The sequence below is a fragment of the Octopus bimaculoides genome, chromosome 25 (genome assembly GCF_046866305.1).
Source record: "Octopus bimaculoides isolate indiv1 chromosome 25, ASM4686630v1, whole genome shotgun sequence".
NCBI classification, from domain to species: domain Eukaryota; kingdom Metazoa; phylum Mollusca; class Cephalopoda; order Octopoda; family Octopodidae; genus Octopus; species Octopus bimaculoides.
The window spans coordinates 17,035,073-17,047,555 of NC_142952.1; the positions used below are offsets into that span (position 1 = coordinate 17,035,073).

The 12,483-nt window shown below is 37.5% G+C and overlaps 1 protein-coding gene across 2 annotated transcripts in view; it reads left to right on the top strand.

The window, feature by feature from the left end:
• Positions 1-12,483, top strand: part of LOC106879132 (inhibitor of Bruton tyrosine kinase) — an 82,856-nt gene that overhangs the window by 20,125 nt on the left and 50,248 nt on the right. For both annotated transcript variants that reach the window (XM_089342137.1, XM_089342138.1), the window contains exons 6-11: positions 1,232-1,317; positions 3,292-3,485; positions 5,301-5,472; positions 6,606-6,747; positions 7,834-8,005; positions 12,234-12,399. In XM_089342137.1, the coding sequence (XP_089198263.1) occupies positions 1,232-1,317; positions 3,292-3,485; positions 5,301-5,472; positions 6,606-6,747; positions 7,834-8,005; positions 12,234-12,399 (932 nt within the window). The remainder of the gene's footprint in view (positions 1-1,231; positions 1,318-3,291; positions 3,486-5,300; positions 5,473-6,605; positions 6,748-7,833; positions 8,006-12,233; positions 12,400-12,483) is intronic.

Sequence of the window (12,483 nt, forward strand, 5' to 3'; positions counted from 1 at the left end):
TCGCCGAGACAAAGATCCCCGATGGGTACCAGCAATCATTAAGAAGTCATTGGGTACTCGCTGCTTTAACGTGAAGGTCATACCTCATGGCCCGATGTGGAGACGACACTGGGAACAGCTGCGACCGCGGTACACAACTGAGGAAGACAATGAACCTGGTGATGCAGAAAACACTGTATTTGAATTTGCAACAGATCACCCGATGGAGATCTCGGAAACTGTGCCACTAACACAAAGACAAACCAGACCCAAGACCATGTTACCCGTTCCAGAGTATGGACCAGACAACCCAAGACGGTCCAAGAGAACCCGTAAAACCCAAGAGAGACTTTGCTGTTGATACTTCTTGTGTAGCATCAATTTCAGTGGGGAGGTGTTATATGGACTGTTAGATATGTAATTCGTCTGACGTTCCGTGTGTCATGTGGTTCGTCTGAGTTCATTGTTTCATTGTTGTTGTCTTGTGGGACTGTCGTAGTATAAGGTCATTGATATATATATGGCGGACATGACTTTTGTTTATTCATAACGAACATTGGGTGAGTGCGTTCTTTGTATGTAATTGAACAATAAATGTAATAATTAAATTGTATAACTCGTTGTGTTATCTCTACGAGTCACCCGAGGGAAACATAACACATGAGTTGCGATGTCACTGGTGCCAAGCTGTTTCAGCCTTTGCCTTTCCCTTGGATAACATCAGTGGCATGGAGAAGGGAGATTGGTATGCATGGTCGACTGCCAGCCTTTCATAAACAACTTTGCCCGAACTTGAGCCTCTGAGGGTAACTTTCTAGGTGCAGTCCCATGGTCATTCATGACCGAAAGGGGTCTTTACCCTTTACCCTCTTTTGTGACAACTGACATAGATGGGCAGATGGATCATACATTTTGTTTGGAAGATGAAAACATCTACTCTATGAAGACTGCAGCTGACAATACCACCATCACTCCTACTACGACAACATGGGTGTAGCCAGGATTTCAGTTGATGGGGTTTTCAATTTTTAAAACAGATCTACCATTTGTCACCTAATTTGCAAAAGAACAATAAAATTAAAATAAATGCTTCATAATAATTACATTTGCATGAAGCTTTGAAGTGGAGGGAAATTTGTCTGAACCTGTCAAACCACCTCACTTGGTTAAGAGGACAGGGTAGCCTGTACTACAGCTTCTGCTTTGGTAAGATTCTCTTAATATTTATTAATAATTCATTCTTTGTTTTCAGACTCCTCAACTGGTGAATTCTTCAAAGGTAGAGAAATATAATGCCATTGCAGCTTCTGTCAATCATACGGTGATGGTAACTGAAAGGTTAGTTCTTTCCACATTTATTTCAGTACTCTCACTAACCATAACCCCCCCCCCCACACACACACACACACGTATACCTGTGAGTGTGTGTGTTTAAACGGCTATATAATGATGTACACACATTTCTTCTTTGTTTCTAATGTGCAGTCAAATTAGCATGAGAACTTCCTAATGGACATTTCACAATTTGTTGATTGTTCCTCTGAGAAAACATGCTCATCTCCTTCACCAACCAATAGCATAACTGCTATGTATAGCAGTAGGCAATTAAGCTACTAGCATGACAGATGGTTTAATTGACATATTTGTCAATGCTATTTGTTTGAAAAAGAGATGAGTATATCAACATCTTCTCTGAGGAACAATCAATAGATTGTGAGGTGGTCCATCACTCAACTCCTATACCTTCTTTTCTCCACACGTGAAAAGCAAGGAAGAGATGTGTGTACATTCCTATGTAGTTCTTTATCACAACAAATGGTTTTTATAATTTTATTTATTTCAGTATTTATGATTCATACTCTGTGTGTGTGTGTGTGTCAAGGATCAACATCAGAAACAAAAGTTGGGTCTACAAGTACGACCCTGGGATGAAGCAACAGTCATCACAATTGAAGAAGGCAGCTCGGTCAAGACAGAAGGCAATGTATAATACATTTAACCTCTCTGCAATCTCTCGCACAGTTATATGACAATCAGATTCAATTATGACTTTGATTCAGTCATCATCAACTTCAGTAGGTCGACCAGAACGTTGGTCATCTTTGAATGAAAAATCTCCAGAACAGATTTCTTAAAACCATTTTTGACATGTGCATTCTGTTAAGCAATCAACATCATAAACTTCACATATCTCTTTGTGAGCCTCAGCAGCTTTCTTGCCTTTATGGAAATAAAAAAGCAAAATACGGCAAAAATGTTCATTTTTGCACTCCACGTTAAAATTGACACTGAACTAATAGCTGTAAACAAAATCATGTGCAATTTGCTTCTAAAGTAAGCTAAAAGTAACAGCTATCAAATGTCAAAAGAAAAAAATCATAAGTCATTCAAAAAAAATCATAACTCTGTTTGAAAAAACGAAATTACTTTCTTGCCAACCCATACACTCTCGGAGTGGTTGGCGTTAGAAACTCTGCCAGATCAGATTGGAGCCTGGTGCAGCCATCTGGTTCGCCAGTCCTCAGTCACACCAGCCAACCCATGCCAGCATGGAAAGCGGAGGTTAAACGATGATGATGGTGATGAAATTTCATAAGACTGTTATCATGTAAACTTGATTATTTACCAATTTTTTTAGCATCACCATCTTCACATGTTTTTCCTTTCATCTGCATTTGGGAAGACTTCTATATAAAAAAAAAATGAAACCACGTGCTTTATAATAAAGCAGTTACATGTGTTTTATTCTGAAATACAAATGCATAGTTGTACATGCATACATACATACATACACACATACACACACACACACACACACACACACACACACACACACACACACACACACACACACACACACACACACACTCACACATTTTCCCTAAGTAAATACATACTGACATCCATACATCCATATACACCCCTGAACAGAGAGAGAGAGAGAGAGAGAGTCTAGAATATTTAAGAGAATAAAACACTGAGTGAAATTAATTCAGAATTAATGAGAAACATCAACTTCGAAAGCAACAACAATAATTAGAATTGATTTCACTACAAGGAAGTGACCAAAATATCAATGACTGATATTATTTTGAATGTTTCAGCTGGTATGGGGAAGAACTGTGAACATGTTTTAGTCTTAATAGAATAGACTTCATTGAAAAGATTCCATTCAAAGAAAAACTTCATTGTACTAAAGTAGGAGAATCATTATGGAACTACAGTATACTAAATGATGTGGAAATTTGTGTTATTAATTTATTTGGAATTGGTAGTGTTGCTTACAATATTTACTTTTGTTTCTGTTCACAGAGGCAAAGTACATTCTTGTGGTTCAAATGAACATTTCCAGCTGGGGCAAAAACCTGTGCCTGCAAATTGCCTTATTCCTACACTTGTTTGTTTGAAAACCTCTCGTGTGATTGGAGCCTGTACAGGCCAGTACCATACTGTTGTCTTCACCCATGATGCTATCTATGCTGCTGGTTTCAATGGAGGACAGTTAGGTAAGTTTGAAAGGAGGACAATTGACTAAGTTTTGATAGGTTGATGGAGAAGTTGACTATGTTTTAATAAGGTGGAGCAAAAGGCAGATTTAAGTACAAGCATCCCTCAACTTAAATCAGCAATTGGTTCCAATGTGACTAACCTTAAAAAATAATGTAACACAAAAGTACATTTAAAAGAATTAGCTTATATCTGTTTGAATGAATAATTTGTACATACTTTCATATGTATTTTACTTGATTTTCCACCTCAGTATTGGACTTTAAGTGTTTTTTAAGTTTATATGCTTTAAGTATTCAGATTTACTCTGTTAAATATAGTGTTTGTTTATTTATATTGTTTTGAATTAATCATGCATTATCTCATAGCTTTGAGATTTCAATGAAATGATTGTTTAGTTTTTGAATGTCATTGTATGATTGAGGTGAGAAACTGGATCCGGTCAGCTTCAGCATGAAACAGGTTAAATATTTTGGCCGGATATGGCCAGTTTGAATGCTAAATGGTTAAATATGTTTGCAGAGACTGATTTAAGGTTGAATAAATTGACTGAAATGGAAGTTTATTTTTTCCTATTAATTTCTTAAAAAAATAAAATATGTTTGAAAATGACAAGTTGAAATTATGTAAGTTGAGGTATGCTTGTATTTTGATTTTAATGGGGAACAATTGACTATTTTAATGGGTATTAACTGAGTGACTTTCAATGGCAGGAGAGGCAATTAGTTAATTTTTAATGATAAACAATTGATGGGGTGACAATTTGGTAAGTTTTAATGGATGAGGTGAATAATTAAAATAGCTGTGTAGATTTTAATGAGATACAATTTGCCATGTTTTAACACATTACAACTGAATAAGTTTTGTTATGAAAGCAATGGCTTTGTTTCAATAAAAAGAAATATTTTGGGTAAGTCTTAATGGGGTATAGTTGGGTATATTTTACCAAAAGACATTTAGATAAGTTTTCTTTACTGTTATTTTTGTTTTGCTTTCTGCTTTAACTGGAGACACTCTGTGCATTGTATACATGCAATGGCATAGACAAAATGGTATAGATAGGGTGTAGATACAGTGGCACTAAAGCAGATGCAGGAATATAAATGCATCAGTAAAAATATAAAGGTAAAACTTAAGTACAGAGTTGAGCTCAGCACAAAAGTAAGTACCAGGTTGTTCCTATCTTTTAAGTGAGTACCAAGTTGTGACCAGTTTATAAGTGAGGACCGAATTGTGCGTGCTTAGTGAGTATGTGATGATCAAGTTGAGCCCATCACTACACAACTATGTCCAGTAAATAACCATTTCTGTTCAGTGTCAGGGGAACAGATAAAACATTATTTGGTGTAGTATGTTATCACTCTGCTTTCTTCAATTCTGTGTTCTCTTATCTTTGAGGTCTTTAAAACCTCCAGACCATATTGTGTCTTCCTAGTTCACTATTTTTGTGCCTGGCCTGGAAAAACATTGATTCTGCATCCTCTCGACCAAGTGGCCCAGCAAAATTTTCACTATTTTTATGATGAGTCATCAAGAAACATCAGTATAGCCTATGACCACTGACTACTTCTAAGTCCTATGTCCTCTTCTCTTGTCTTGGAGGTCCAGCAAAATAGCAAATCTCATTGTGTCTCCCCTGTCTGCTATATATATATATATACATTTCTTTTGTTGTATTCAGTCAGCAGGAAGCACTATTGGTCCAACATACAAATACCCCATTCTCCATCATTTCTATGTCTACTCTTCTCATTTTTGTAGCCTGACAAAACACACCAAATCTAATTGCATTTCCCAATTTTTTTCCATGACAGGTCCACTGAAAGGAGAACATTATCAGAAGCAATTCTATCTAATACTTGATCTCTTAAAACTTGACCAAACAGTCAAGTGTGTTGAAAGTTCTGATGCGGCAACTGTCTGCCTCTCTAAAAATGGGCATGTTTATGTTTTCCATGAATTTCTGTCTCGGAAAATCACATCAGAGTAAGTGATTATACATCAGTTTGGTGTTATTATTTGTTGTTGTTGTTGTAGCTGCTGCTGTTGCTGCTGTTGTACTGAATCTTCTGAATGATGGTCATCTATGCTAAATGGAATACCTACTTACAAAAGCATTCCAGCTGTGACCATTTTAATTTGGATTCCATTGTTCAAAGGGTTCTCTTTCGGTGGCAGTAGTATTCTGATTCAAAGGAATTTATCTGCTATTTCTAGCAATTTGAGGCTGCATTCCTAGCTTGTACAGGCTCTGCTCAAGTAGCCATATCATCAAAGTTGTTCCAGCCATGATCATCCTGTCTGACTATTTGACTTAGTGTTTCAAGGACTACATTATCCAATGAGACTTCATTTTAAAAACTATCACATGCAATTTAGAGGAGGTTTAACTGCTGTATATATTGAAAGGTTTGTTGCTGTTTGACTTCAAGTCAGCCTTGAATGAGCAAACCTATGATTAAAGTTGTTCCAGCCATGACCATCCCTTTAGTGTATCCAGCACTACATTATTTAATGTCCTTTTTTTCGTGTGATTTGAGGGAGGTTTTATTGCTATTTAGCCCCAGGCCAGTCTTCACCAAGCAAACTGATGAGCAAAGATGTTTCATTAATGACCATCCAATATTTTTTGAGCATATTTAGGGTTACTTCATCTAATTTAAAGGGTAAAGATACGAAGTAATATCCACATTTCACCACCATTACCACATGTCTCACCATGTGGTAATGTGTCTCACTATCGTCACCACATATCTCACCACTGTTGCCACATGTCTCAACACGATTGCCACATGTCACTATACCATTGCCATTATTGGTTTCAGAATTTGGCACAAGATCAGGGAGTTCAGGGAGGGGACATGTCGATATCATCAACTCCAGTACTCAGCTAGTACTTATATTATCAGCCCCAAAAGATTGAAAGGCAAAGCTGGCTTTGACAGAATTTGAACTCAGAATATAAAGATGGGTGGAATGCTGCTAAGCATTTTACCCTGTATGTTAATGATTCTGCAAGCTCACCACCTATTGCCATTATTGTCACATGTCACTGTATTCTTGCCACTTGTCACCATTTCCACATCAACCAGTAATTCCATGCTTCTGTTATATTATAGTTTGAACCTTGCCACGAGAATCACTTTGATTGGAGGAACCCTGAGCTTGGAACATTTAAATACATCCTCATCTTCATCCAGTTCCAGTTTGTTTCCAAATTCTCACCTTGTTATTCTAATATTTTGTAAAAGTCAAAAAAGGGTAAAACATTTTATTTCTTTTTTATTCTTCTTCAACTCTTTCACCTAATTCAGTTGTTGCACTTTTGAAGGGTTTACATGATCATATCAACCCTAGTATTATTTAAAATCAGATACTTATTTTATGAATATCTGTTTGTCAAACTGTTAGGTTACAAACAATACTGCTTAATTAAGCTGTATAAAAACAAATACATGCACACATATTAACATCACTATCATCCTTTTAATGTCTTCTTTTCTATACCCACAAGATATTGGTCAATCCAACACTATGACTAGAAACACATACTCAAAGTGTCATGCTATAGGACTCAGCTACAAACTATGTGCTTGTGAAGTAAACTTAAATGCTTTAAAGTATTTAGTTAAAGCTCTTTATGCTCTGAATTCATATCCCTCTGAGATTCATTTTATCTTTTATTATCCCAGAAAGGGACAGTGAAGTACTAGAGTTTATAAAATTAGCTGCCCCTCCCCTCAGATTTGAGACTTTTTGCTTAAGTTAGATATATGGCAGACATGACACTTGAGCATCTCTTGTTATTGTTTAACCCTGGGTCAGCCATGATCAAGTACATTATGATGAAAAAATGTTCTCACCATGATCATCCCGTCTGTTTTCAGATAATAGGTTATCCTAGACTACAGTATCCAACCTAATTGAAAGTGAGACTGAAAGTAGACTTGGCTGCTGTTTCTAACAGATTGAGGCAACTTTGAAGATCACCTCTCTTTTGTCAGTGTTGTTTCTGAGTCAACCCTGACTGAGCAAACATATGAACTAATGTGCTCCAGTCATGCTCATCTCATCTTTTTGGTCATGTATATCATCATCATCATCATCATCATCATCGTTTAACGTCCGCTTTCCATGCTAGCATGGGTTGGACGATTTGACTGAGGACTGGTGAAACCGGATGGCAACACCAGGCTCCAGTCAAATGATGAATACTTCCTATATTGAAGACAATTAGATGTGAGCTGAGAGATTTGTTTTCTATTTCTATATGAAGCAACTACTGTTATGTAACATTGATGATAACAGCAACAAGAGTTTTTTTTTTCCATTCTCTCTGCTTTTCAGGTTTGTATCTGGTGGTCAAATACTCCCGTCATAAAATACTGTCGGTTTGATTTGTGTGATTTCAATGTGATGGATATATGTTTGAGTAAGTGCAATATTGGTATTGTCACAACTAAAGGAGAAACTTATATTGGCAAGTGGAAAAAAACACAAGTGACTTCCAAAGAAAAATGTGAGTACTATTGTGCCATGCAAGTTTTTGTAGCACTCTTCTGTTTCCACTCTTCTGCCTGATCTTGTGATTCTTTTGCAGGTTGGCATTGAGCACTGCTCATGCATCTGGCCATTATTTTGTGTTTCTGCATTGATATGAGGAGGAGCATTTGTTGGACTGGTATTAGGTACCAGTCTCTTCGGAGGTGTGGGTTCACATCCCACTGCTTCCACCATATTGTGTCATGCAGGTACTACAATAATGCGATGCAGAGTGGTTGGTTGTTTATTTGACTATTGTTACGCCAGCCACTGAGCTGGCCCGCCTTTTATCTGTGACAGCGTATTTAACAATGGGAAACTAAGTACATTTAGTTTCGTATCATTACAACAAGTACTGCAGCAAATGAATTTTATTTATCTTTTTCTTGTTATTGTTTCATTTTTTCTTTTTGCTGCATTTTAAAATACTTTGAAAAAATTTCGTCGCATCATCTCACTTCACCTTCCACTTTCTGATACCACCTATAATGGGTTGGTTAATTCTCAATAATCCTGCTAGATTTTTACATGATGAAGAAGAAAAAGATGAAATGGGGTCCCCTTTTATGAATAGATATACCTTCCTATCATTGATTCATAATATGCTATTATCAGCACTGCCATCATTGTAGAAGCAATTCACTGCTGTAAGCAGTAAACAGAGTCAGTAGTGTGAATTTGATGAGTGCTTCACTTAATTTCCATTGCTCAACTCAGTTCTTTCTGCAAGTGAAGCCTGGAGAGGTGTGGGTTCCCTGCAAGCTTGTTTACTCTTCAAACTGCTTTGATGGAAATTTTTGAAAGGACCTCAAAATGACACAGAAGTTTAAGGGTTTCACCTAATGTGAGCCACTGAACCTTCTTGAAAAAATCTGGAAGGAATGTGAAAGCGGAGAAAGGAAAGTTGGGTGTTAAGTATATTTACCCAGGCAAGAAAGTATGTCAGAGAAAACTGAAATGCCTTTGGGGAGAAGTATATTAGGAATGATTGAGGCACACTTATCCATTGTACTGATGACAAGAAAGAAGCATGGAAGTGCTGTTGTTATGAGAGGTTGCTGATTGAGGAGAGTGTGTATGGGAGAATGAATGTTGACCCACCAGTGGGACTGGAAATACAAATGGACAGCAGTATGGTAGATAGAGTGATTAAAGAATGGAAGGAATACTGCTGACCCATCAGAGATTTTTGCCAAGATACTCAGAATATCTGGTCTGGTAGGATACATGCTGGTTACCCAAATAGTTAACCAGGAAGGTGTTGTACCCAATGAGTGGTGTAATAGCATCACTGCTATAAGGACAAACTAAATGCTTTAGAGTGAGGAAATTACATATGCATCAAATTGTTGAACCAGGTTATGAAGGTCACAGTAGCACAATAATCTGGATCAGAACTAGTCTGACTGAGATGCAGTTCAGCTTTTGTGCCCAGGAAAAGTACCACAGATACAAATGCCTTCTTCCTCATGTAGCAAAGTACTTCTAAGTACATTTAGTATTTGTTGACTTGAAGGCTTTTGACAGGATATGCCGTGCTTAGTAATATGAGGATCACTAAGGAAACAAGGTACACAAATGGTTTGTGAGGGCTTCACAAACTATGTACAAAGATGCTGTGATTAAAGTTAGAGTTAGAATGAGTCCAGTGATGAATTTAGTGTGATGGTAGAAGTCCGTCAAAGTTCATTCCTCAAGTGTCTCTTATTCATCTTAGTCCTGCAAAGCTGTCCTTGAGAACTTCTATATGTGGATGATCAAGTTCTTCTAGCTGAATCTATAGCAGAGTTAGAGAAGAAATTCCAGCCATGGATGGAAAAAAAGATAGAACTGAGAGGCCTCAAAGTAAACTTAGCCGAGAGTAAAGTTAGTAAACGGAAAAGAAGGTAAGACTCTGGTACCACCAGAGAAATGGCCTGGCTCGATATTTACTGAAGTATTTAGCAAGGCTGCAATGACATAATGGTTTATGGCTCTCACCATCATAACCTACCAAATCATCCTGACATTGATGTGGGGTGGGGTATATATGGCGTTATCCAAGTTAGCTCCACTCAAGCAAGACTTATTGTCATCTCCACTTAGGTATTATTTTGAAAAGATCGATCAAACATAACATGAGTAACTCACTAGAGAAATGGCCTTGCTCGATATGCAGAAAAAGAGTAGGTAGTAACTATGCCCAGAATAAGCTATGGACACAACGTGGTGAAGTGGAATCACAGGTAGACTAACAGAGAAAGCAGGCTTTCTATGTGGCAGATGCACTGAGGCAGCATGCACTAAGAACAGGCAAGATATAGACTCTCTTAAATGCCTGACTGGCTTACTGGAAGTTGTGGATAGGTTCTGTTACCTAGGTGACATAATAGGCAGTGCAGGTGGAAGTATATTACCTAGGGTAAGAAGTGATTGGACAAAGACAGGGACTATTACTTCTACTGGCAACAAAGGCGTTCTCTCTCAAAGTGAAGAGCATCATACAAATGATGTTTGAAAAATATGTTTGGCAGGGAGAAATGTTACTTTGCTTGGAAACAGATGAGGGTGGGTAACAGGAAGGGCATTCAGTCATAGAAAATCTGCCTCAACAAATTCTGTCTGATGCATTCAAACATAAAAAATTAAACATTAAAACGATGACAACCATCATCATCTGTGTGTGTGTGTGTGTGTGTGTGTGTGTGTGTGTATGGTGTGTATGTGTGTGTGCGTGTGTGTGTGTGTGTGCATGTATTGTGTTTGAATCAGTTCTAGTTAGCCCTGTCCAAGTAAATTCTGTTCAGCTGCTCTCAGGTGTAATGAAGTGGTAGGTTCATTAAAACATGAGATGAAATACTTTGTAGTATTTGTTCTGACTCTGATTTCAAATCTCACCAGGTCAAGTTTGCCTTTCAGGGATAAAATAAAGAACCAGCCTATAACTACTGTAATTCATTTTAATGCAATTGTCTAATATACTTTCTACTTCGTTTTATCCTGAAAGGAGGAAAAGTAAGGTAGACCTAAGCAGAGAGTTGGAAAAGATACAAGGAGCCATTTTGTCCTATGCTCTAATGCCAACCAATTTGTACACCTAATGCAGTGGGTTGTTTTAATTAAGGTGTGATTTGACTATTTTTACCCAGTTGAGCATCCACGTAGCACTTTCTTTTGGAAAGTTAAAGAGTCCAGCAAACTTATTTATTCCTTATTGTTTACTGACTTCAATATGAAATGTTTAAGGAGGGCTGCAATGACATAATGGTTTATGGCTCTCACCATCATAACCTGCCAAATCATCCTGACATTGATGTGGGAGAGGTATATATAGTGTTGTTAAGCAGGCTACATTCAAGTTAGCCCCACTCAAGCAAGACTTATTATAGTATTGAAAATATTGATCAACACCTACATGAGTAGCTAACCATGACCAATGCCCCAGATGTGTCCTTCAATGAGTTCGGGAGTACTGGGAGTACTGGAATTGTGAAAGACATTGTATGGGGTGTAATGTGGTATGAGGGACAAGTTGTATGGAATGTAATTTTGTAGTGAGTACATGTCTTGGGTGTAGTGTGGTAGTGATAACATGTATGCAGTGTAGTATGGTATTGGGTATTTGTTGTGTAGTGTAGTAGTTCATGTGGACTGGAATGTAGTAGTAAAGACATTGTATGGAGTGTAGTGTTGTTGTGTAGTAGATTTATGAAGGTATGTGTAAGTGTACTGTAGTTGTGTGATTAGTAACAGTGACTTGGTGTGCGAGGTATAGTATGATAGTAAGAACATGCTGTATGGAGTATAGCATGGTAATGAGGATAGAGTGTTGGGGTATAGCTGCTTGTTGGTAGTGGTGGAGGAGGTGGAGGAAAATATTTCCATTATATATACAAAATATTTCTCCTCTATTGTCTATCAAACATTTCTCACATGATTTATGTCAATATTTTTACCAGAACATCTTTCAAATAACTTCATCCAATATTCATTGTTCTACCAAGGAAGGAGGAATTTCAACCATGTTTCGTGGTCTGCTACCACAACAGCTCCTTTATAGGATCCAGTTAGCTCAAGACATCATCAGGAGGAACCACGTCCGGTTTCGGCCTCTACCAAGTCTCTACTAATACTTATATCTATATTTCTATTATGATATCTACCAACCAATGGTTTGTCATATCTAACAATATTTCTATCAATACTTCTACATATAATTTTTGCAGCTCCTCTGAAGGAGACTCGGGTTCCATCCAAAGGCAGTTCCCTGAAGAAAATCATGACTGAACATCTTCACATGAAGCGCCTTCCTTACATCCATCGAGCTACACATCTTGCCATAAGCCATGATGAGAAGAACTTTGTTGTAACCCAAACTGATCCTTTTGCAAGGTTTCTAATAACCCTTCTTTTTATGCCTCAGCATTTTTTCTTTCAGCCATGATGGTGATAGAAGAATTACTTGTACATATATAT